The following is a 25555-nucleotide window of genomic DNA, read 5'->3' as shown; positions in this document are numbered from 1 at the left end:
TACAGCAGAAGCATGGCTGTCCATCACAAATCATGCATAGAGAATCAAAGTCTAACAGCAGATCTGTTACTAGGGATTCTGCAACATCTTCATTTAGCTCCAAATAAAAAATCTTGTGTTGTTAGGTGCAGGCTGGAAATGATCAGTATTCATGTTTACAAGCTGTAAATGATCTGTTTTTATGTTTACAGGCTGTAAATGAGCTCAAACCAACCATGGACGTGTTTGCTACCACTTAGGTTTTTATGCAATTTCAGAAATCCTTCACCTCCTGCTCTAAAACATATTCCTACATCTAAACTACACACTCCAGCTCTCTGCAGCCTCCTTTCTCTTCTTTCAGAGGTAGATATTCCACCTGAACACATGTGTCTGATTCCCTCCAGCCTCCCTCCTCTGAGCTCCCTGGCTGATTGAAACCCTGCTGCCTCCTCCGGGCTCCAGCTGGCTGACCTGCTCCCTCTGCTGACGACTAGCAACAACTCCTCTCTGGTATCTGCAGCACACAGTACTCATGCATCCATGCAGGTCCAGGCTCAGCTCTAAAGATGCTTGATTGCAGCATGAGACACTAACAGATCCTCCTTGTGGTCCAGCTGTGATGTGATGGGACAGTTTGACAGGCATCAAACCGTCAGCTGGAGCTACACCTACACAACAAGGTACATATACATTGACTTTACATCCATCAACATCTACATCCTAGGTGACAGAGTCTGGACTTCCATTCATGTCACTTTAACAACGCCAATGAGTCTCAGGTCCCTGCAGACTCCAGTGCCTGCTTGTGTTAGCACAGTGCTAAACTCTACTGAGCCCAAAGGTGCTGTTATTGATTGAGGCAGTTGTGTCTTATATGTAATTTCCTGCCTTATGCCTTATGTCTTGCCCTTACAGTTGGACTTTGTGTGGATGTTTTCCATCATTAGCATGGAGCTTGATGTCTCCGTTTACTTCTGTTTCCTGACTGAGAGTCTTCGGGAGCAGAATGTAATCATCAGTCAGTCAGATGTCTTATCACAGCGGTCCACATCCATTACATCAGAAAGGACATTAGGAATCTTATCTCATTCCCTCTATGAGTAAACCTGCCTGCTCATATTGACAACTGCTGCCCTGCTTAGTTCGAGCTTCCTGGTGAGATGAACATAGGAGATAGAGGATGACACTAATGTGGATGAGGAGACCCTCAGCTTTATCAGATCAGATCTATCAGTTGTCCTTTAATCAGTAACAATCATCATCACATCTATACTGCAGTGTTTCCACGCCACTGACAGGCCTGAGCTGCTCTTCCTCCCCTCATGTCCCCACAGGACCTTCTCTACATCCACAACATCCAATAACTCAGACTCTTCATGGACAGGAACCTTGTTCAGACATTAGTTTATGCTGCAGTCACTTCCTGTCTTGCATTCTACGCCTACGGATCATTCAACTTCTCTACGATGTCTGCATCTGGACACATGTGCCTGCTGAGGCGTCAGTCCATCTGTCACTGTGGTGATCAAGGTATGTAGCTAAGAACTGTCAGTCAAAGCCTAAAGTGAATTTAAATATGATATAACAGAGCAACAGACAACTTACTGGAGTCCCAGGGAGACCTTGTTTTCCTGACGGGCCTGGTTCACCTGACTTGCCCTGGGAGACAAGAAGAGAGAGGGGGTTAACAGAGAGGGAGGGAGGGAGGGTGAGCGAGAGAGAGGAGAGAGAGAGGGAGGACAGAGAGAGAGAGATGCTGCCGTACACAGAATGTGAAAGCTGACTGTGAAGGACAGAAAGAGAAATGAGACGAGCCCCGCTTCACGTCCTCGTCTATCTGTCTGCTTGACATTGTGCTGTTTTACAGACGCTTCTGTCAGTCATGCAAACGACTCACCGGCTCCCCTCTTGGACCGATCAGTCCGTCCGGACCTGCTGGACCCTTCAGTCCCTTCAAACACAAACAGACAGTATTATCACATGTTTACAAAGTCAAAGCACACTTCCTTCTCATGTTTCTGTGTCTGAACCTACGTCCTTCCCAGATTTGCCCTCACGTCCAGGCAGCCCAGGCTTTCCATCTTCACCCTGTTTACAACCAGACAGAGAGAATAAAACATGTCAAAGGATAAAACAGTGATTGCTTTTGCATCATTCACATCTTGGTGAGTATGAAGGTGAATCTCCATGGAGATCCATAACCTGATCCTCTGCAGAGACTCAACCTGCAGGCTGGAGGACTGCAATGAATACGATTGTAGTCATTTGAGCCAGTATGAGTCTTTAATCAGCACAGTCTGTATTTCACTGCTACATGTGGCTCTGTGCTAAATCTGTACTTCCTACCGTGTAAATCAAACTTCACTTTAATGAAGAATAGTGAATATCATTTCCATAAGATTGACATTTAGTGACACTAATTATAATTCTCCCTGCGCCGAGGGGAGACTTAGTGAAGAGACGCTCCAGAGTTCCTCTATAATAAGTTGTCTGCTGTTGGCGTGGCAGACAGAGCAGAGCTGCAGGGCTGACAGGCTGCCTGGCTCAGCGGCTCGCCCTGCCTCAGTCAGACCGGGCCGTAATGAGCCGTGCTATCGGTCACGCCGCCGTGGCACAAACCTTTCCTGCGGGTGTGTGAGGAGTGCGACACATATCAGCAGGTGCAGTGATACTAGCAGAGGAGATGTGTGTGTGAAAAAGGCCAGCGTCAGACGGATCATAGAGTCGGGTTTCATCTCAACATGGCAGCACAATATGACAAAAGCTGAGTGGGACCATGTGGGATTCTTTACACCACTGCAGGGTTCTCTTACCTTCTTCTATGTTCTTGTATGTGCCTTCTACATTCTATCAAATTAGTCTGGTGGAAGGAGGAAGACAATGACTGGAGACAGAGACACACACGTTAATGTCCCCGCTTGTACATAATGTAACATCACAGCACTGTGGTTAAACTATCAGTCCGCTAATGTATATAGATATAGGTCACGGAAGGGATCAAGTTGGTGAACCTTTGTAGCTTCTGTGTTGTGATGTAATCCCCCTCATTCAGAGGCCTGATGAAGCCTGACTGCAGGACTGAGTCAGCGTCTCTCTGGAGTATTAAAGCAGCAGTTACCTGGTTGTGATGACGCCTCTCACCAATCAAACATTAGCTCAATCAGCAATAACACAAAAGTAGAGCACCATCCCAACCCCCACTGGCTGATGGAGCGGATGACAGCTGATTTGGAGCAGTTTGGGCTTCCTGGGCCATTAGTGAAGAGCTCCATAAACTTTCTCAAAGTTTGAGAGATTGCATCATTTCCCGAAACCTCTGCTAGAAAACACATTTTCATATTCCATTAACCCTGCAGGATTTTCATGAGTGTAGAAACTCTGCTCCTCATTATCTGGAGGCTTCTGCCCGGATTGACACAGACAGGCTGGAGAGCTCAACCTGAGCTAAAGATGCTTTGGCAAATCTGAGCCCACATGGTGAATCAGAGATGGGTTTGTTTCTCACAGAGCAGCTTTGTTGCTTTCTGCAGTGACGGCTGCAATATCATTTACCTCCATTATGCTATTAACAATCCTGTAGACTGAGACAACACAACAGCTACAGGGGACATTCTAAAGATGCTTGATTGCAGCATGAGACACATCCAGATCCTCCTTGTGGTCCAGCTGTGATGTGATGGGACAGTTTGACAGGCATCAAACCGTCTGAAGCTGGTTTATGATGCTGGTTTATCATCTCCCACGCATGTGACATGTCATGAACTTCAGATAAGATTGCTGATATCACACAGTTTGCAGCCAGTGAGGGGCGGAGCCATAAGTCTGCCAGACCTGCAGCTCATCTGGGGCAATTCAATACTTTGGGGTAAAAAGAAACAAGCTCAAACTATTCCCTTTCATACACAGACCTTTCCTCCTGGAGATCCTGGTTCTCCTCTGTGGCCCTTGAAGCCCTGCACAGAAAAATACAAAACAATATCAAATCCACAGTTGGCCCTGAGTTTGCTCCATCAGCTCTGTGTTGTTTACAGGTGGTCACTTACTGGGAGTCCCCTGGAGCCGGGGTTACCTGGAGGTCCTGGTTCTCCCTGCTTGCCCTGAAATTACACCAGGAATACAAATCATGTTTAAGCATCGTGCACAAAATAATGTCTTATGCATCTAAGAACAGATGATGTCACATAGTTCAGGCTCAGTATCTGCTCTGTCTCTCTTGCAGACCTCAGCATTTACTTACCGGTTCTCCTTGTTCACCTTGTCTGCCATCTTTTCCCATTTTCCCAGGCTGACCCTGGAGGACAGTGAGATCAGTCAGTTAGCTGCTGGATGTGACAACAGTAACACTTTCCATTCAGCCAAGTAGAAATGTTTGCACTAAGAGGGATGCTTCAGGATCTGTGTGTGTTTAAGAAGCTATACATCAAATCATTTCTCTTACTATCAGACCAGGAAGACCCGGTGGTCCCTGAATGCCTTTGAGTCCCTCTTTGCCCTGGTAAACACAAACAAACACAAACAGGTCAGTGTCACCAAAGCAAAGAAATGATGAATGGCTGCTGTTAGCACTCAGACTGGCTGACCCAGATGCTGGAGGGAGGCGGTCTGTACAGTAATGACACATGGGTAATAAGCTTTCTAAGGGTAAAGTACGCGTAGTGTAGCCTGACCTTTTCTCCAAGGGGCCCTGGGGGACCAACGGGGCCAGGCTGTCCATCGTTACCCTGCAGATGAAAAAGACAGTGGATCTCAGTGGAAAACGGCCCGAGTGTAAAACAGAATCAGAACTAATGAGCCCCGTTTAAATCTGTAAGTGGTCTCATTTCCTGTTTACATGCATCTACACAGAATAAGACATGAACTTACAGGTGTGCCCATTAAGCCTGCAGGTCCTGGGTGGCCGGGGGGGCCTGGGTGACCCTGTTCATACACAACACAGTTCACTGATTACTGACTGCATTATAATGGATTTCATGGTCAAATCTATATCTGAAAAAGGACAAAAAGTAGTCAAATGTAACTAAAGAACCTATATAATAATAACCTACCTTGTCTCCTTTGTCACCAGCTGTTCCTGCAGGTCCACGATCACCTTTTACTCCCTTTGTTGGAAAGAGAAAGATATCTTATGAAACATTGTTTTTAATACTAGACACACGTTTCTGTTCAGATATGCAGATGTCAGTTGTGAGTGGCATTGTGTGTGTTGCTAGTTTCATATTTCATATTTACTTGTCATGTATTTCATTTGCTGACAGTAGCAACTAATTAATGTTTGGTCAAGGGAGCAGTAATGGTGTGCTGAGTGTACAGACTTGCCTTCCCTCCATCAGCTCCAGGAGCCCCTTGAGGTCCAGCTGCTCCCGGCGTTCCCTACAATGACACAGCAGACAATCAGTCTCTGTCCAGGCAGACGGCACTCAGCACTGTCACCAGGTCTAATGGTTCTCTGGTGACCTAAGGACGCACAGGCAGCCTCCTCCATTCCTCACAGCAAATGTGACTGATGATGATCAGGACAGAGCAGCGAGCACTTCCTGTCTCAGAAACACACTCAACATGAGCAGAATTATGTTTTACTTGATGGAATATGACTTCTGTCTTACTTGATAACCATCTTGCCCATTCTTTCCAATTGGTCCTGGGAGTCCTTTGTCCCCTGGGATGCCTGGGAGACCTGGAGGTCCAGATGGGCCTGCAGGGCAGTCTGAGCAAACACCCTAAAGAGGGCCCAGAGAGGGTAGACATGACTTCATCTTGGTCTTGATGTGAGCTTCAGTCAGTTCTTATTGCAAAGGAAACAGTGGAACATGTTCTTACCTTCAGGTCTAGATCAGATAGATCTGCTGCCTTTCCCTGGGAGACAAAGAAGGAAGGAAGGAATGAATGAATGAATGAATGAATGAATGATGGAGAGTTCTTTAACAATCATCCTTAAAAGGAGAATGAAGACTTTCTATGATGTAAGTTGTTAGTGGGTCAGAACTACAGACAGAAAGAAGCTGTGCAGACTAACAAAGGGACATTTGATTGGTTGTGAAACTATCCTCAACCATTTCCAGTCTGGCTCATTCATCAGACTGATCGTTCCAAACTAACCCCACACTTACCGGCTCTCCAGGTGATCCCTTCTCTCCTGGCCTTCCTGGTAAACCCTGCAGGTCAGGCAAACACAAAGAACCATCAAGATATGATATATTTATAAAGATTTAGAACATTTTGAATTGATTGGTTTTCTAAATGTTAACAAATCTACATTGTAGATCTGGAAGTAGAGTTGTGGACTTACATTGTGTCCTGCTGGGCCCTGAGATCCAGCAACACCCGGTGGACCCCTCAAGCCCTGAACCAGACAAACCAAGGAGACATTAAAGATTTAGTGTCCATCTGACAGGCAGAGACATTCTTGAACTTAATCTTTATGAGACACTTTACCGCAGGTCCAGGTTCACCATTCTTCCCTGCAGGTCCCTGTGAAAGACAAACAGTGTCAACATTCTATCAAGATACACACACTGGAAAGACAACATCACACTGATGGGCTTTCATCTCCGTACCGCTGGTCCCAGTTTTCCTTCTCCAGTCTGGCCCCTATTCCCCGGCATCCCCATCTGTCCTTGTGACCCGGGCAGACCCTGGGAGGAAAAATCCCAAAGTTAACTTCTCCACCCTGATCTTCAGATAATGTCAGTCCACCTAGAATGTTTGGCTAAGAGTCCTGCCTGGCACTGAAATGGACAAATTCAGTGGTGGCTGCTGAACCCAGAAATGCCACCCTGACTTTAATCTGTGATGAAAAAACACAATCTGAGTTTGACATTTTGTTACCCAGAAAGGAAAACACATAGGTGATGGGGGTGAACGATTTAACACCATTAATCCAGCAAATGCCCGTCCAGCGTCTTCCTTCCTGTGCCCTCAATATCAAGCTGTTCACAGTAGAGAGCTGCTTATAATCAGAGCTGTGGTCACACTGGGGTGGACAGAGAAATTGCTTTTGCTGCTTTCAACAAAAATGAATTGTTTTTCTCATCCATGCCACAAAAAATGTGTTTCACATCAACAAAGGAGCACCTGTGCATGAAAAAAACACCTTGGGCAACCTACAAACCTCACACACACACACACACACACACACACACACACACACACACACACACACACACACACACATAAAAACTTCTAGATGGATGTTACCTTGAGCCCCGGGGGTCCTTGAACTCCCTGTGGTCCAGGGTCGCCCTGTAAGATCACAAATGACATCAATGAAATAAGTTTTCAAACTCTACAATTAAGCCTGTTTTGAATAAATCATTGAGACTTGTAAGTGTGTGTAGGTGTGTGCGTGTGTGTGTGTGTTGCTGCTCAGTGTGCTCATAGCTGAGGTAAAGCCTGAGGGCTGCACCTGGCAGCTGTAAAGCACAGAGCCGCTGTGCTCCTGTGTGCTTTCATGTCATACTGTATGTCTTAACAATGTGCTTCCTGTTTGTTTCTGCTCCGTCAGCAGGACGGCCACATGTCAGCCGTGAAAAATGATGAAGAAACGTGTTGAGCTGTGGCGACACAATGTGACCACTCAGGCTGCTTTGAGTCCCACAGAACAGAAGTGTTTGCATTGGTAGTCAGCACACGTGATAACCAACACACATGCATGAACACACGTGTTTATGTCCAAATAAAGACGACATAATACTGTAAATATATCAACGAGGCAAAGGAGGCAAAGGAGGCAAAGGAGGCGGATCCTTATGTAATATCATAGTAAAATACAGGGAATATTTGTTGTCAACGTTGATAAGCTGAAGCTGAAGCCTGTCAGCACTCAGTGTGCACAGAAGTGTTGTAGCAAGGCAGAATAGAAGTAGATCAGTGTCTTACAATATAAGGTAGAAACACTTAACTAACTCTAGACTGTATCAGGGTACATTTGTGTTACACAGTAGATATGACATGTGATGTATGTTTCTTACATGTTGTCCATCCTTCCCCTTTCCTGGCACTCCAGGGGGTCCAGTAAGACCGGGCTCACCGGGTGAACCAGCAGAGCCGGCTTGGCCTGGTTTACCAACTTCACCCTAAGATAATGAAGGTGAGAATGTTTCATGAGCAGAAACATGAGGTGGCAGTCAAACTACAGAACACATCACTAATACTTCATATGTATTCAGTCAGTTTCTAGCCCTGCTGCCTGTAGACAGTAATAATATACATGGACTCTCTGTACTATAGAACCTTATTTAAAATTAATTTTATAGGATCTACAGAAGAAAGAAGATGAAAGGCCCTGGCAGGCATTAGGTTTCCCTCTGAACCTCTGCTGCTGCAGGACGGGAACATTTCAAAGACCTTCTCTACTCAAACAATAATGGAGGACATGCAAGGTTACACTCTTCTGTTCTCTGCAATTTCATTCCCCTTCTAACTGAGCCTGAGCGTGTCGCAATAGTTTCCCTGAAATTACTATTTAACCAAATACAGATGGGTTTAATTCAGAGGTGACTTACCGTCTCTCCTCTCTGTCCAGGTGGACCAGGAGGCCCGATGATCCCTGGGATACCCTGGAGACAGACAGGGAGACAACTGGTAGTCACATGATCTGCACCGTAATGATTCAAAGGTTTCAGGTGGTTTGATTGAGACTCACCACATTTCCTGGTAATCCACGGGACCCTTGAGCACCGGCTAGTCCAGGTGGACCCTGGAGAGAAACACACCGAGCATGAAGCTGCATCTTTCTACACGTTCCTCAAAGATGAAACACATTACAACAGACAACTCACAGGGTCTCCAACACGGCCTGTCGCTCCCGTTGGACCGGTTTCACCTTTTAGACCCTGGTGGGAAAAGGAAAACATGGAATGGTGAAAGGGAATTCATTTGAAACGAGATTAAAGGAAAGTTTCCCTCTGCAATCTCACCGCTAGTCCAGGTATTCCCTTAAAGCCCTGTTCACCAGGTAATCCTCTCTGACCCTGTGGAGAGAACACAACAATTGGAAGGTTCAGTCTGTGCTCCAGTTCTCTGCTGCTAATATAACTGTTTCGTCTCTGACAGGTGCTGAACATGTTGTGATAACAGATTAGAGGCTGAACGGGATGAAGGGAATAATATACATGTAGGAAAAACTGCTATCAGCCTCTGGGACCAATAATTACACTCCAGATGCATTTAGATACTCAAAGGGGGGAGAGAGAGAAGTTATAGATCATGATGGTCATTAATATTTAATATATTAACAGGGTTTATGGCTGAATTCAGATTTTTAATGCAAATCCTTGCTTTATCTCATACAAGGCATTTTGGCCTGCTGTGGTTTGTGGTCTGGCTCACTTCTGCATACTGAGATGAATACAGAATGACTGTGGTGCGTCAGGGTTACTCTACAGTTTAATTCGCTGGGGTAATTACAGAATGTCCCCTGAGCTGCCATTTTGTAGCAGATGTTAAAGTACGTTTCTTTATTTCCAGACTGAATCTCTACTGACATCCAGTGGGCAAAGCTGGAATTGCACCACGTCGCCTGAGAATGTTCAGTAACAAAAAGAGCAATAGTCACCGTCTCTCCTGGTCGCCCCTGTTCTCCCTTCACTCCCTGCTCTCCAGGTTCGCCCTAGAAGTGAGAACCAACAATGTAATTACATATTTCAAAAGGAATGTGGAGAGGAGAGGGAAGGGAAGGGAAGGAAAGGAAGGAAAGGAAGTGAGGATATGAGGCATGACTTACAGGTTCACCTGGCTCAGGGATCACATTGGCCACCTGTGAAAGAGAGAGAGCCCATCCATAATCACTCATCATATAGACACTAACTGTTTGTGTAAATATAGCATCACAAACTCAATTTGCCTCCCTGCATTATTATGTACACACACACACACACACACAAACACACACACACACACACACACACACACACACACACACACACACACACACACCATAAAAATGAAATAGTCGAGGCTTTACTCACATTTCCTGGAGTGCCAGGTGGTCCCTTGGCTCCCACTTCACCCTGAGGCGAGAGACAGTGTGTTCATATTGTGTGTGTACTAATTACCTCATTAGAGCTAATACTGCAGGGTGACCATTAGAGACAGGAGAGAGGATGAGGACTCTGTAACTATTGTTGTCCCATGTGATGAACAACAAGCTGTGAACATTCTGTCTGCATATGAGGGAGACTGTTGCTGTACTTATAGACTTACTTCATGATACAGCAAATCATATTCTGATTTATTTACCTTGTCTCCTTTGTCACCTTTGGGCCCATGAGGTCCGTCCTTTCCTCGTTCTCCCTACGAGACAACGAGCAACAGATGACATATGAACGATGTGTACGTTTAGTTGTGTTTTATACAGGAGTGCTTGTCCTTCTCTGGGTCAAGGAGGCATGTGGGACCCCCAGTACTCAGTGAGGGGATCAGACTGAACTGTATGAACAGATGGTTTGGTAACAAATAGCTCCAGAGAATCGCAAGCAGCACTACCGTGTGGCTGAGCTCCTGCTGCTTCAGTCACCTCAAAACTGTTTTCACACCCTTTATATATTAATAGTCGTGTTTTTGTTGTGTATATTTGTCCTTGTTAGGTCTATTCACTACCTTCCAAGTTTTATTATACTTCATTTCATTATTACATTAAAGTATAGGAGTGTGTTTGCTTGTGTACTCACTGGGACACCCCTGTCTCCTCTGGTTCCAACGGTCCCTAAGAGTCCAGGTGAGCCACGTTCTCCCTGAAAATACATTCACAATATAAGACAACGCGGTGGTTGGAACAGAAATCAAATGAAGGTCTAAACTCACCCTCTCCCCTGGAGGTCCTCTGGGTCCAGGTGGTCCGTCGTCCCCCTGAGGAGAAGATGCAGGACCATGATACCACGTCAGGTTTGCATAAGAAAATGCTGACACCCACCGGTACATTTGTCTTGATTATTGTGTTTGTGGACAGGATGAAGTCATGATACCTTAGTTCCAGGTTTGCCAGGGAAACCATCTGTTCCCCGTTCTCCCCTCGGGCCCTGAAGATACACATGGTGCCAAACTGTCAGAGCCTGCATTTGGCGCTTACATGTGCCAGGTACTGTATGAAGTCAAGGTTAAACCTGATCTATCTATCTATCTATCTATCTATCTATCTATCTATCTATCTATCTATCTATCTATCTATCTATCTATCTATCTATCTATCTATCTATCTATCTATCTATCTATCTATCTATCCATCCATCCATCCATCCATCCATCCATCCATCCATACTGACCATGGTGCCATCATTTCCAGCGAGACCATCTTGACCATCTTTACCTGGAAGACCCTTTGGAGAGCAGAGACAAGAAGGGTTGTCATGGAGACAGATGGACAGAGCAACCTACTACGGCTTGAAAAATGAATGGCAGACTCACAGATTTCCCTGACTCTCCAGGTTTGCCTGAAAATCCAATTTCACCAGGCAGACCCTGAAAAAACACACACAGGCTGTAATATCTATCCAATCACCGATGACATCACCTGTCCTGTCCTGACGTCTCAACACTTACAGGAGGTCCAGTGTGTCCTCGATTTCCTGGCAGGCCGGCAGGACCCAGAGGACCCTGAAACACACACACACACACACACACGCACACACACGCACACACACACGCGCACACGCGCACACGCACACGCACGCACACACACACACACACACACACACACACACACACACACACACACACATCAATCAAAATGTGCGACTTTTTTATACATCAAGTCGCATTTTAAGTTGATTTATGTGTTAGAATAGATCAAAAAGACAAAATCTTCTTCTTCAAGCAGCTTCACTCTCATGATCATTCTCTCTTGTTGATGTAGATACAGGTTACATCCATGCAGTCATACAAACATCATAGATTACATATACGTTAACCCAGAAGTAGCAGTACAGGCAAACTGACACTAGAGGGCAGTATTGCTACATTGATTACAGCTCGAGCAGCATCTTGCGAGAAGGTGTGTGTGTTTGTTACGGCTCGGTGAGTAATTTGGAAGATTAATCACCGTAACCCGTTGTTTTTAATCTGCCTGTTCATTTAGCCTCTATTAGAGCCCACAGAGAGGACACCTGTGAGACCATGGTTTGGTTTATCTGGGTCACATCAGCCTAGATCACAACACAAACCCAGTCTCCTCGCTGTTATCACCAGTTGGAAGTCGGGTCAGCGCTCAAACTAAAGAGCGTTATCATAACTGGTGTTCCAACTCTATCACAGACATGGATTCACATTTCACATGTAATGAAAACACAAAGTTCTTACAGCTGGTCCAGGAAGCCCGTCCACTCCAGGCAGCCCACTTTCTCCTTTCTTTCCCTGGAAGGCAATGAAAACATTTTTAAATGAATATAATTCAATTCATTCCTTAATTCACAGAGTTGGGTTCTGATCCAAAAGCTGTTTTCCCCCTCCATCAGTTTCCTTTTCGGTTGATAACATGCAGGCCTGTGCAGCGTCAGGGCCGGCCCGCTCACACAGCTGTCACATCAGGATAAAGGTGAAGAGACAGGCCTCAGCAGGGCCGACCAGGATTACTGAGGACAGTTATGCTGCAGTGAAGGTGACAGCGGCTCAATCTATAACAACTCAACCATATAGCAGAGTCGATCCAATACTCCTGGCATCTGTCGAGTCCATCCTATTATCTCAGCCCTCAGCCTGCATTCGCTCTGCCTGTGCACCGTCAGCTGAGGTATAACAACCCTGAACATAGAGAAACGGGTCAAGCTGCTCATTGTCTGTTTCTCCGACCCAGCAACAGAGCGTGGGGAGCCGGCGCCTCATTGGACTGTAAAATGCTTGAGCGGGACCACCAGCAGCATTACTAAACAAATGAGCGGCCGTACAGATGGAGATTTCCTAGATGTTTTCGAAAGCCCAATGTGAGCGTAATTGCTTTTATTCGGGTGATAAAATGTAAATCCCTTGATCTCAGAGGAGCGTGTCTGGCTGAGGACGGAGTGTCGTCGGCTCATATTAAGCTTTTCATTCACAGCCACAGACAGTTTGGCTCCGTTTCACAGCAGAGCAGCTGCAAATGTTGATTATAACATATTGCTGATTCAAATTTGATGGTTCACACCAGCGACGATAGAGGGAGGATCACCGAATTTGTTCAAGAACACATTTTATCATCTGCTGCAGTGTTAAATCCTGTTAAAGCAGTCATTTTAAAGCTCGCCTGCTCCATTTTATGCTTATAAATCTTTATACATTCCTCATAGAAACACAGCAAAGCTCACAATTGTTGTAGACATTGACAGATTGTTGTATTTTTATATCGATAACTTTCCACAGGAGTCAAATTTCTCCATAGAAACGTTCCTGTTTAAGTTGGTACCAAGTTTGAGCAATGAAGGCCAACAGGAAACTAAATATAATAACTTAAATATTGTTTTACTACAGTACGGTCATTTTCTGAGAGTTTGTGGTGAATCCTCTTTAGGAAGGCTAAGATGTGTTTCATAATTCATATGTTTACTGAATCATTGCACAAATCCTGCATTTGTAACTTCCTTTTCTAGATGTAGACTCATTTGCTCGGTGGACTGGTTTCACCAAAGGGCGGACCGCTGGCCCTTTACATTCTGGGTGGTCAAGCTGTTTGAGAGTTGAGCGCAGGCCCACGGCTCTGCCACAGCTCCCATCACACTGTGTGTCTGGATATAGATTCAGGTCATTACACGCTGCAATATGAAGCTGAGAGTGCAGATTTATTCCATCTTTTGGCGCTGCTATGGCCGAGAGAATGTTGTAACTCCGTGTCACAGTTTAAATGGCCTGCTGTGCCCTGGCATGGTACCTTCCTGTCTAAACTTGGGACCTGAGTGACTCGATGGTGACTTACAAAACAATGACTGCAATCAAAATGTGCTTCTTACCCTCTGGCCGAACTCTCCTGGCTCTCCAGGCAGTCCTTGATGACCAGGAGGACCCTGAGAAGAAATCACACAGTTCAGTTCCTCCAGCATGGCCGCTGCTCTGCTCAGATATGTTCTGAACAGGTGTTTTCTTTCACAACAACTAAACCTGAACTTTTCCAAAAGTCAAAGAGCAGGTGAGAGGAAGCATCTGTTAGGATCCTTACAGCAGCTCCTTGGGGGCCTTCAGGTCCTTGAGGCCCAGGAGGTCCAGCATCTCCCTGGAACACATCAATAACAAGCAGGTATGGATTAGAAATAACATCTGTATGATGGAATGTGTGTATAACATGTGTGTATTATATATATAATGTTACTATGGGACTAAGATACTGTAGAATAAAGTGATAAAGATACTTTTAGTTGTATATTCCATCCATAATCTAGATGTTTATATTGTTACCTGTATTCTTAAAGCTGGTGTTCATGTTGCATGCAGATTTGCATTGTAGTGTCTAACTCATATTGTGCATTCTTCACATACCTTCTCTCCTTGTAAGCCCTCTTTGTGAACCTAAAAGTTTACAAACAACAACAAATATTCACATTATTCAGGGTTTCAGTTCCATATTTAGCACCAAATGATCACACTCAGTCTCAGTGTAATTATGCTAAGTGGACATATCTGGTTTATTTACATTATTTTACATCTCCCTTCATACATCGTTCATGCTAAACACGTAAATGAATTCTGCCATTAAACTGATTGACTGAAGCCAGCCACCATTACCAGAAACACTTCCTTTGCTCTGGAGGAACAGTGCCCCCTACTGTCCTGTAGTGTAAAGTACATAGAAGGTGTAACTACTCACCGCATCCCCAGGTATTCCAGGCAGGCCTCTCTCGCCCTGTTACACAGTTCACACAACACAAAACGCACAAGTCTGTCATTACAACCCAGAGACTGCATTATGTCAGTGTAAAGTCCTGAGGGTGATATTATGGTAATGATACACTCCAGTCTGGGACCGTAATTTATATGATGAAGCGTGTTAAAATGTGTCTTTACTGTAAGCCTCAAGCAAAATGTGACACAGTGTGGCTGAGGATCAAGTACCTCACTAACTGTTAACTGAGCGTATGTGTGTGTGTGTGTGTGTGTGTGTGTGTGTGTGTGTGTGGGGTGCACGTGCAGATGGGTGTGTTACATGCGTGTGTCAACCGCATGGGACGATCATCAAAGTGAGAAATTACAGACAAACAAATGAAGTGAGCAGCCTCTCTGTCAGACAAATGAGTGGGCTGACAGAGAAGACAGACAGAGAAGACAGACAGACTGAGGAATGTCTGGAAAGTAGAGACACGGGCCTGGGAACTGATGCTGACATGTGAAATAATTTATATCACTATGATGCATGCAAGCGCTGCCTTCTTTATGTTTGATGGGATGGAGTGAGTGAGCAGCAGGCAGGACGTACCCTCTCTCCCTTGATCCCACCGGGTCCAGGTACACCAGACAGGCCTCTCAGACCCTGATGCAGATGGGAAAAACGTTCATTGACAAAAACACGATACACCGAATCTGACAGAGGCTCTATGAGTTCTGCTTGGAGGAACTTAACAGATGTTCAGCACTCACGTCTTTCCCAGGAAATCCGGGTTTTCCAGGTAATCCATCCAAGCCTGCCAGTCCCTATTATTGAAAAGATGTTTAGAGGGAAGGAGGCGTGAAATGTAAGGGGAGGGGCTTAAACAAACTTGACTGTGCTTATGTACACATCTCAGATTTCATGCTCAGGGAGGATCTACTTGTGGAAGCAGGATATTTCAGGATGTTTCAGAAAGTAGGTGACAGGTTTCATCACTTCCTGTGGAGGGTTGGGACCTCAGTCAGGGAAGAGCTGATTAGATTCTCGAGCCGACCAGGATTCGATTTTGCTTTTCACTTTATTTAACATAGCACAATATGGCAGTTGTTGACATTTTGCCAATCGCTTGAAGACAAAGAGAGTCATCTTAATGAACCAAAGTGACCCCTTGTGACCCCTTTGACAGAATAGCAACAGGTCCAACTCAGCCCAGGTCCAGATATTGATCCAGATCTGTCTGGCAGGAGAAAATGTTTGCTCAGGCAGAGATCAAACTTCATCTAACAAATAAGTGTGGAGACATAAAGCAACCAGCAACGAGTGGTGATGAAGATACTGAGTCAGCAGTATGAGTTCACCTTCAGCAGCACCTGACCCCTGCTGACTGACAGGTCAAACTATCAGGAAGGAATCTGCCTTTGCTGGACTGACTGGGATTATAATTATGCATAAGACAGAAACACATCAATACAATCAAAGTCAGTCTCTCTGTGCAGAGGGCAGAGGTTAAACCACCCATCGCTCCAGAAGGAGACAAAAAAAACATCAAGGAATAATTTGCAGATTATCACTCTAAGCAGAGGAGAGTGATGAGGAGTTAAAGTCCCATCCAGACTCTTCTGTCGGCTCACACGGCCCCTCTTTCACCCCAAGGTGCCTCCTCTAAACCAGCACTTCCCTTGGCAGGTAGCAAGTACTTTACCAGACTTCAGCTACAGGAAATAGTTGACTGACTGACTGATGGACAACCTGTTCAAGCATCGGCAGGCCTGAACAGAACCTCAGTCTGTCGAACATGACCATATGGCAAATCAATCTGTGTAGTCATTTTACATTTACTACAACATTACTTTCAACGACCTTCACAAGGTCATTTAAAGTCATTTAAAGTCATTCTGTCACATCTCTGTCTTCACCTCTAAACTTCATGTGTTTGATAATCAGACAAACGTGCCTTAGATGGAAATCATTGTGATCATTAGAGATTCCCCTTCCCTGACTCATTAGCAGTCAGAGTAGCATGCTAACATGATTGTAATGACTAAAGGAGGAAGCTGTGAGCCGCCCAGAGGAAACTCTCAGACATCAACCGAGCTACCGTGAGCCTGAAGGAGCTGCATTAGAGCCAAACACCCACGCAGAGTCTCAGACAAGGAGTGAGAGGGAGAGTGAATCAAGGAGGCCACATCTGTTTGCACCATTACGCCCCTCAGTTCACAGTTCCTCTGAGAAGAATGACCTCCCCTTCAGAAAACCAGTTAACCCTGGTTTCAGGCTCTGCAGAATGGACTGCAGGTTGAGAAACTCTCTCATGGCTCTTAATAGCTGCAACTTGGATAACCTCAAGCCAAATGTTGAACTGGAACAGAGCAGCTCAATAGTGGGCAGATAGTGTGTGGTAGTGTGTGTGAGAGAGGGACGGGGGCGTCTGCTGCCTTTCAACTACTGAAATAACAATTACTTTAAAGTTCCCCAAATGAAAGAATGATAGCAGGATGACTCACCTTAGCACCTGAGCTTCCCGTCTCTCCTCTGATGCCAGATTCACCCTGACACAGAAACAACACCATATCAAACACTGAAGCCTCATTTGGGATTTGGGGATTTGGTGATTTTGTATTCAGCCCAAACTTGACAGATTCTTATAGAGATTAAACTCACAGTGACTCCCTTTGGTCCAGGTGTACCAGGATCTCCCATATCTCCCTGAACTCCCTATGCAGGTGGAACACAGACACGTCATTGTAGTGAGATTTGATGATAAGCGAGTAAAATGTGAACTCAGAATAGGAACCATTGCTGATACTGCTTCCTAAGACTAGACCTGATTCAGCGCTAAATGGGTTAAAGAGATCCAGCTGACCAACAGAGAGATCCCAAAACAGAAACAGCAGCTGTCAGTCATGAAAATCCCAAGGGTGAACTCTGACCTCTAACCTCCTTTTTCACTGTGCAAACTTTAAATTAAATTAAATTAAATTAAATTAAATTAAATTAAATTAAATTAAATTAAATTAAATTAAATTAAATTAGATTAAATTAAATTAAATTAAATGTCAATCATACCAATTAAACTGTTGGTAGGATTGACATTCACCGCTGTATTTAACACCTTAAACCTCAAAATTGTATATTCTTTCCTTTCCATTTCCCTGATGTAGTATTTCTTGTGTTTGATCAAAAGGGGGCACTCCTTCCTTCCCTCCAGCCTTGGGCACGGCAGCCTGTCACAGTCCACTGGCCAAACCTGAGCCTGCGTTCCAAGCTCCTTTCTCACAGGAAATCCATAACAGGCTGAAAGCTAATTGTCCAGAAAACTGTATGCACGCCCACTTTACAGAACAAGAACGTCTCTGAGAGCGAGGGGGGACGGACAGAATAACAGAATAAGAGCTGCATGAGTCAGCTAAGGTTTACCCATAGAAAGATATTTTAAAATCCTTCAATATGTTTGCCCTGGGCTGTGGATGGATAAAGCTCATTGGATGTGGGTGTGGTTAAGCTCTGGGGGCGTGTCTGTAGCAGGGATATGCACAGCTGAACATAATAATAATAGGACTATGTAATCATGACCTCTCCTATTTATCTTCACTTTGAGTGAGAGCGGGTCATGCTTGGAGATACAGACAGACCAGAACCAGAACCAATGACAGCCTGAGGAGCTGAACTCTGTCATTGTTCAGCCTGAGGACAGTGAACGCACCACCATGCAGCTCTGTTTGACTTGTTGTTTTATGTTCCATGTGTTATGAATCAAATTGCTTGTGCCGTAGAACCTGTGGCTGCACAACACACACACACACACACACACACACACACACACACACACACACACACACACACACACACACACACACACACACACACTGTATACTCACCTTTGGCCCACTTGGACCCTCCTCTCCTGCACTGCCAGGCAATCCTGCTTCACCCTATTGACAGAATAAACAGTTGAAACATATATTTATATATATTTAAGACACATTTCAGCCTATAAACTGAAGTATTTTTCAATAATAAAGTCTTACTCTCTCTCCTTTGTCACCAGATAAGCCGTCTATCCCAGGAAAGCCTTCTATTCCCTGTCAGATAGTTAGAAACACATCATTAATAAGGACTCCTTGACATCAGCAGATAGAAATAAGTCGTCGGTCCACACGTTCCAGACCTTCTCTCCTCTCTGTCCAGGAGCACCTGTCAACCCTATCCTGCCTGAATCTCCCTGTAAACAGAAAGGAAGCATCAACTGTGACTGTGCCTGGATACACAAACATGACGCGGGCGGCGATGGCGTGCTGTCAGAACATCAACCTGCGAGCATCACAGAGCACGGTTTAGTTCAGACGCTTCACGGGACTCAAGTCAAACAAGGGACACGTGTTAGAGATGAATGAATGACGACAACAGAGTATGACGCACACGTTTGGTCAGTGGGGATGAGATTATACACAGAACAAACAGAGTTACACACAAACATACACACATATACACACAAAAGAAGGAGTATGACCAGAGAGCACAACTGATTGAACAGTTCTATGGTTGAATTTCCTCCTCTGCATTTACATTTCCTAACTTTATGTACACATATTGATCATCTATCATGGGAACACGCCTCTCATTCTGCTACCAAATGTATAAATCCTTGAATAGAGATCCACACCGATGTCTGATGGGTTCTCTGTCGAGCCACGCCTCAACCTTTAGTTTAAATGGAATCATAACTTCCTGAATAAGAGAATAGATCAGTAAACCAGCAGACTGAGGTGAAAGCACAACATCCTTGGCGTAGGTTAAACCTTTGAGGGCTCTGGAGCCAGAATAAGCAAACAGCTATCAAGCTGCTTCACCAAGACCACTAAGGTCAGGTCAACCATTCAACCAGTGCTGAGGGAACAATGGCCTCCGTTTGTCTCTGAAAGGCTGCTGGTTTTGGTGCACTGATGTCATCTGGAATCCTTTGGAATTTGAAGTTGTCAGTGAAAAGTAATGGCTGTTAAATGACAAACTACTGCAAGGTCTTGGTCACCGCAGGACTTCAGCGTGCTTCATAAACCACTTTACAAGGCACAGGCAGTTAGCCTTTCATCATTGTAGGAGCTTATATCATTTAAAGGCACGTCACTTCTTTCATCACAGAGATTAGGGGAAGGATTCTGCTCCACTGTGTCCCAGAAGCCGGCCACATCATTTATAACAACACTGCTGCACGGGGCATTGCCTCTTCTACTCGGCTGAAGATGCAATTACAAGTAATCAGAGTTGGATGAATTCCCTCTCACTCCGTGTGACTTGATGACCCAGCCAGCTATTTTTAACAGCACAGGCGCAGCTGACGTCACGTTTCAACAACTAAATTGCAGTCTTCTCAGGTAGGAAGTGAAGACGGATCATTACGAGAAAGGAACAGACAGAAAGCAACAGGGCTTCAGGAGCAAGAACTACAAACTGAGATGACCGCCGTCACTGAAGAAGAAGAAGTCACAGTTTGGAAGACTCTACACTAACTTTACACGTTGAGTTTATACATTCAGGTTACTGGTGGTGAGGAGCAGAAGGCAGCAGGATCACACACTCATGTCCTTCTGTCTGCAGAGGACCGTGGAGAGTCAGGGAAGACCTCTATGACATCACTATGGTTACTTAGCTAAGGTCACCTGGCCTAGACCTTCAGTGCGCAGAATCTATGAATTAATTATATTTTCAATTGGTGCTCTGGCACAAACACATCTTGTGTAATGAACCAATAGTAAGAAGCCCTTGTGATGTCATGGAGGTCAGCTTCCTCTAAATCCACAGATGCATGTTCACACACTGAATATCCCTCCTCATGACCAATAACTATGAATGTGATGTGTAAAATTAATTATAAATGTAACTCTCATGCTAAAGTCGATGAAATGAAGCAGAGAAGTGAGAGAACGCCGTCCGCTCTGTCAAACCACCAGTGTCCATTTTAAGTCTCCGTCTGTGGACAGCTTGTACGATGCAAGCCGGCGATTTGAGTCTGAAGGAATAAATGACACTGTGAGAGGAGCAGATGGTTCAGAGGCTGTGATTTAAAGCGACTGGGTGGGCGTCTGCGTGGGCCGGCCCTCTCTGCTGCACATCCTCTGTGGTAACCTCTCCTGTAATTCTGACTAGAAAACAGCTACAGGCATTTCCCTGTGCCACTCCCTGGGAGCTGAGTGGTAATGGAGTAAAAAAAGATATTTATGTTGAAAGGAGTAAGAAGTGTGAGTGTTTGAGTTCAACGTGCAGAGGAAATGTGCATGCTAACAAGTGTGTGTGTGTGTGTGTGTGTGTTAGAATGCAAGGCTCAGGCGGCGTCAGGGTGGAGAATCTTTCAGTAAAGATCTTCTTACCTTCACACCTCTGTCACCTTTAACAGAGATGACCTTGCCCTGCAAATAATCAATCAATAGAGATCAATTATTATCGAGGCCGCAAGAGGAAGCAGAAGAAAATATAGAAGGAAGACGTGCAGCATCAAATCTAAAGCTTTGAAATCTGTTTCTACTAACAAAGCTGTGAGAATGTGATCACAGCATTAAACATGACACGCTAGAGTTCAGTTGATTAGCATGTAGCTTCTGATTGATCAGCTCAAACGACACAAATGTGCTGTGACTTTGGGTTCATACAGTTTCTCCTCTGTCTCCTTTGAGGCCTGGACGTCCGACGGCACCCTCAAGGCCAGTGTCACCCTGTAATGTAGGCATGTTACACCATCACAATCACATCAGGAAGAGTGGGAAAAGGCAATGTTTGGGTCAGACACTACACTACTGTGCGACTGAGAGGCAACGATAGACGATGATGACCTTTTCACCCCTGAGACCTGAAACGCCAGGTGCACCAATTTCTCCCTGTGAGAGATGAAAACACATTTGAAGAAAGCCATGGAAGAGAGAGAAGTCCCACTGTTCTGTGAGGAATGATAGAAGAATGGAAGCTGTCAGAAGCGAGTTAGGGTCAGAGTCTCACCTTGTCTCCAGGGGGGCAGGAACAGTTCACCTCAGGGCCGCGCTTCTGCTCCCCAACAGTGGGTGTGGGAGTGGGGATCTCCACAGGGGGCGCCTCAGTCACCACTGTCTTAGGGCACTAGAAATGATAGAATAAGGCTGTAACTCTCCTGTAACTCTGAAGGGAACACAAGCAGCAGTTAGTTAGCAGTTGGTTCGAACGCTTTTAGGTGTAGAACAGATTTCCCTACACATGGTTGGGACTAAAAATACTGAAGTGTGCTTTTAATTTAACACTTTGGATAAAGAAAACCTTGTTTACTGAGCAAAGTGAACCTCTAACATGAAGAAGCAGAGCCACACTCACAGATCTACATTTGTTTTTAGTGTGAGATAGTAGAGAAATACATGTTAAAACCTTCCACATCTATAGAAACGCATAGATCTTTGTTTTCGGGACCTTTACGCCCTGGAATGACATCATTATCATAGAGCTTTAGTGACTTTAAGGGCCTGGTGTGAGGTTGGTAGCCCATCATACTCACTGGCCCACTGGGTAGATCACAGCAGGTCTCCATCTCTGCAGTCTTGGAGTCACAGTAGATCATCATCCTCTGGAGGTCAAACTGCAGGGACACGGTGGTACAGACACTTGGTTATAAATAGAACAACCACAAGAAAATAACTTTGTATCCTCAGGACACCTCCAAAGGGAAAAGATGCTCCAGCAATGCAATCGATAACACCAGAGAGGCTCAAAGGTGAAAGGTGGAGACTCACATCTATTGGCACGCTGTCATACAGACGCTTTCCAATCACTGTCTTCCCTTGGATGTCAATGTCCTCCCTGTCCTCGATGGGCAGGGTCTGGATGAGTCTGCAGTCCAGGTACAGAGACACGGACTTGGCCTCCACGCTGAGACCGATCTTGTGCCAGTTGCGATCGAACAGATTGTCCACCTCAGGGTTCTTGAACACGGCTCTGACTGCGTCTTTGGTCAGACCCACAGCGTTGTACTCCACCGCCTTGTTCTCCCCGTCCAGGCGGATCGACACCTGAGGGATCCAGGCAGAGTGAGGATTCATTTGGATTTCAGTTTGAAAGACGTAAACACTGTATTTTAGGGAACGTTCATATTTCTCTTTTGCTCCTAAATGAAGGAGCAGTGACCCAAAAGTTCCATTTCCTGTGACTCCCACTTGACTTGACTCACCTGTGGGATTCCATATTTGTCGTAAACCTGCCAGAGGTACCAATCTTCCCGTCGTGAGGTTTTCCTGAACTTGAACGTGGTCACAAAGGCGTATTCATCTGGCAGCCCCTGAGGAAACACGTCTCTGTGGAGGAACGCCACGCTGTTAATGCTTCTGATGCTTCACATAAACTATACTTCATTTCACTCTCTACAACAGGAAGCACCAGTCTTTGTTATGACTGACTGACTGGCTCACACACAATGCCTTTGTACACATAAACACACAGTTGTAATGAAAACTAACACAAACTCCCACAGAGTCCAGTAGGTGTCAGGCAGCTTAGCTTAGCTACTGAACAGGAAGTATCACTTAAACCCTTCATTAAGAGCTATATAAGATAAACAATACATATCTTTTCTTCCCTTTCAGCCGTGTCTTTGTGTCCAGTGTGGTGTTTACAGTATAACTTACTCTGTCTGCTGTACGATGGGCATGGTGCCAAGGCGAACATACGCACTCTGGCCCTCGTCGGCTCTGGATCCCAGAATATCTCTGACATTGAAGTACTCCATCAGGTCAAACCCTGCAGGGAGGAAGGAGGGGAACAGCCTGAGTTGGACTCCCAAACACTCTGAGCACCCAAACCTTTGTAGTCATGGAGCTGCGTTGTGGTTTAGTCAGATCTCTGTGGGTATGCGGAGCTTTAATTGGGTCGGGTCGGCCCCACCACACCCAGCAGCTCCTGTGTGTGTGTGTGTGTGTGTGTGTGTGTGTGTGTGTGGCTTTTCTTAGAAGGCTTAAACTCACAGTATTACTGAATAAATGGAAAATAAAGCCATTTGTGTGCCATTTGCCGGTTGTTAGATACGCTGCCAGAGGGAGAAACCTACTTACAGCGTGCCTCTGCTATCACTGAGTCTAAGTACGCCTGCACATGTGTGGACACGGAGCAGCAGCTTCTGATCTGAAGTGGGAGAGCCACAGACCAGATTTAGGTTTAGGTTTAGAGGAGAGGACACTCCCTTGTAGAACAAACAAGCGCCGTAACTATGGCGATGACAGAGGGACCAGGGCTTGTAGGTTACTAATGCTGCCACTTTGTCCGGTTGATCTCGGTGAAAGCTGGTGGTTATGTTGTTCTGGAAGCAGACGGTGGCCTTAATGCCACAGAGAGCCAGGAGATGATGTCATGCCTCCATAATGACACAGAGTGAGTTAGATGTAAGGTTTCCACACTGCAGCAGCCTTTATGGATAGTCTGCAGAGGACAAACACACTAACATACATGCAGTAATGTGAGTCCTGCACATGCTTAGTAGCTGTCTTTGGAAATAGCCTGCAGACAGGTGGTAAAGACACACAGACAGGTGGTAAAGGCACACAGACAGGGCCAGGCAGAACTGAGCACAGCTGGGACGTCAACAACACAACACAACCTCTTTGTCTGTCAGCAAAGGCCTCCAAGTGTCTCAGGCGTAATGTGATAAATACAAGTGTTGATTGATAAGTCCTGAGCCAAGCATAGAGCGTTCCAGTAAGCAGAGGTGTTGCAGTTTATTCATCAATCTGACGAGAGCATAGAGTTTCCTGCTAAATACAACTTCCATGGTGTAAAAGTATAAGCATTAGGAGAGTACAGGGATGAACTACACACTTAGGTACATCTGGAACCTGTAAGTATAATGACATCGCTGAAATGAATCCAGCTGAGGTGTAAACCAGCTCTCTAAGTCCTTGTTCCCTTCCTTCCTTATGTGTGAGGATAAGAACTGAACACTCTCCTGTCCTTCTGTGCACTTTTCAATACCAAACAAATGTATTGAAAGATGTGAGTGTGCACATAACCTCCCTTGTGTTTAAGCGTGTGGCTTTGGACACGTTTCCCCTGGGCTCCTCCCTCTGATGACGCCTCACTTACTCACACACTCGCCACACCAACATCAGTTTCTCCTAACTAACGCCTTGTTTGGAAGGAGACGGACATTCCTACATCTTTCTCAGTGTAATGCAGCTGTTATTAATGTTACATATTAAGCTGTGTGTGTGTGCCAGAGCTGCTTGTTACTGTGAGACACATCTGCAAACCAGCCTGGATGGAGCCTTTCCTCATTATGTTCCTCATTTGGAGGACACAGCAGTAAGAAAGAAAGGAAAGGCAGCAAATTACAGCAAAAATGAAAGATTCCTAACAATGTGTTTGGGTGTTTGGGAGTTGTAGAGCTGTAGATAATAGATCCAGATGAGATGTGCAGCTCTGTATCACTGTTCATTATCACGGCTGGTTGTAAAGAAGGTGCAGCTGTGAGTTTAGCAGGGTTTGTGTGTTCTCTGTCACCGTGCTCTCTCTCTCTCTCTCTCTCTCTCTCTCTCTCTCTCTCTCTCTCTCTCTCTCTCTCTCTCTCTCTCTCTCTCTCTCTCTCTCTCTCTCTCTCTCTCTCTCTCCCCGCTCTGCTGCTGTGGCTGTGACCGTCTGAGCACAGAGCTGTAATTTGGACTGGCAATGGATAGCATATAATCAACCCCCAAAAGTTATTTTGGACGGCCAAAAACTACCAATGGGGTGATCTGTGGTGAAGCCAGATGAGTTCAGTGACTGGGAAAGGCAAGATGCATACACACACAAAGCATTCTTTTGATCAGAGCAGATGGATAC

At 45.3% G+C, this 25555-nt stretch overlaps 1 protein-coding gene across 3 annotated transcripts in view; it reads right to left on the bottom strand.

The window, feature by feature from the left end:
* col22a1 (collagen, type XXII, alpha 1) overlaps nucleotides 1-25555 on the bottom strand; it is a 39214-nt gene that overhangs the window by 4738 nt on the left and 8921 nt on the right. The window contains exons 5-57 of one of the 3 annotated variants that reach the window (XM_076171583.1): nucleotides 23374-23485; nucleotides 22920-23043; nucleotides 22486-22761; nucleotides 22251-22331; nucleotides 21728-21844; nucleotides 21565-21609; nucleotides 21385-21447; nucleotides 21106-21144; nucleotides 18909-18962; nucleotides 18769-18822; nucleotides 18619-18672; nucleotides 17402-17455; nucleotides 17245-17289; nucleotides 15511-15564; nucleotides 15350-15403; nucleotides 14744-14779; nucleotides 14416-14445; nucleotides 14099-14152; nucleotides 13893-13946; nucleotides 12274-12327; nucleotides 11518-11571; nucleotides 11383-11436; nucleotides 11241-11294; nucleotides 10944-10997; nucleotides 10783-10827; nucleotides 10650-10712; nucleotides 10219-10272; nucleotides 9948-9989; nucleotides 9704-9736; nucleotides 9536-9589; nucleotides 8898-8951; nucleotides 8760-8813; nucleotides 8624-8677; nucleotides 8484-8537; nucleotides 7950-8054; nucleotides 7177-7221; nucleotides 6537-6614; nucleotides 6415-6450; nucleotides 6269-6322; nucleotides 6090-6134; nucleotides 5800-5835; nucleotides 5586-5699; nucleotides 5295-5352; nucleotides 5028-5077; nucleotides 4846-4899; nucleotides 4650-4703; nucleotides 4421-4474; nucleotides 4220-4273; nucleotides 4026-4079; nucleotides 3891-3935; nucleotides 2017-2070; nucleotides 1880-1933; nucleotides 1588-1641 (exon numbers count right to left, since the gene is read on the bottom strand). In XM_076171583.1, coding sequence (XP_076027698.1) covers nucleotides 1588-1641; nucleotides 1880-1933; nucleotides 2017-2070; nucleotides 3891-3935; nucleotides 4026-4079; nucleotides 4220-4273; nucleotides 4421-4474; nucleotides 4650-4703; nucleotides 4846-4899; nucleotides 5028-5077; nucleotides 5295-5352; nucleotides 5586-5699; nucleotides 5800-5835; nucleotides 6090-6134; nucleotides 6269-6322; nucleotides 6415-6450; nucleotides 6537-6614; nucleotides 7177-7221; nucleotides 7950-8054; nucleotides 8484-8537; nucleotides 8624-8677; nucleotides 8760-8813; nucleotides 8898-8951; nucleotides 9536-9589; nucleotides 9704-9736; nucleotides 9948-9989; nucleotides 10219-10272; nucleotides 10650-10712; nucleotides 10783-10827; nucleotides 10944-10997; nucleotides 11241-11294; nucleotides 11383-11436; nucleotides 11518-11571; nucleotides 12274-12327; nucleotides 13893-13946; nucleotides 14099-14152; nucleotides 14416-14445; nucleotides 14744-14779; nucleotides 15350-15403; nucleotides 15511-15564; nucleotides 17245-17289; nucleotides 17402-17455; nucleotides 18619-18672; nucleotides 18769-18822; nucleotides 18909-18962; nucleotides 21106-21144; nucleotides 21385-21447; nucleotides 21565-21609; nucleotides 21728-21844; nucleotides 22251-22331; nucleotides 22486-22761; nucleotides 22920-23043; nucleotides 23374-23485 — 3275 coding nt within the window. The remainder of the gene's footprint in view (nucleotides 1-1587; nucleotides 1642-1879; nucleotides 1934-2016; nucleotides 2071-3890; nucleotides 3936-4025; nucleotides 4080-4219; nucleotides 4274-4420; nucleotides 4475-4649; nucleotides 4704-4845; nucleotides 4900-5027; nucleotides 5078-5294; nucleotides 5353-5585; nucleotides 5700-5799; nucleotides 5836-6089; nucleotides 6135-6268; nucleotides 6323-6414; nucleotides 6451-6536; nucleotides 6615-7176; nucleotides 7222-7949; nucleotides 8055-8483; nucleotides 8538-8623; nucleotides 8678-8759; nucleotides 8814-8897; nucleotides 8952-9535; nucleotides 9590-9703; nucleotides 9737-9947; nucleotides 9990-10218; nucleotides 10273-10649; nucleotides 10713-10782; nucleotides 10828-10943; nucleotides 10998-11240; nucleotides 11295-11382; nucleotides 11437-11517; nucleotides 11572-12273; nucleotides 12328-13892; nucleotides 13947-14098; nucleotides 14153-14415; nucleotides 14446-14743; nucleotides 14780-15349; nucleotides 15404-15510; nucleotides 15565-17244; nucleotides 17290-17401; nucleotides 17456-18618; nucleotides 18673-18768; nucleotides 18823-18908; nucleotides 18963-21105; nucleotides 21145-21384; nucleotides 21448-21564; nucleotides 21610-21727; nucleotides 21845-22250; nucleotides 22332-22485; nucleotides 22762-22919; nucleotides 23044-23373; nucleotides 23486-25555) is intronic. The other 2 variants (XM_076171584.1, XM_076171585.1) reach the window with 2 other exon arrangements.

This window comes from Genypterus blacodes, unplaced genomic scaffold (genome assembly GCF_046128005.1).
Source record: "Genypterus blacodes isolate CSIRO-AG114 ecotype Tasmania unplaced genomic scaffold, CSIRO-AGI_Gbla_v1 ptg000258l_1, whole genome shotgun sequence".
In the NCBI taxonomy this organism is placed as follows: domain Eukaryota; kingdom Metazoa; phylum Chordata; class Actinopteri; order Ophidiiformes; family Ophidiidae; genus Genypterus; species Genypterus blacodes.
The sequence above is the reverse complement of the archived record's forward strand: the minus strand, read 5'-3'. Positions and strand labels throughout refer to the sequence as shown.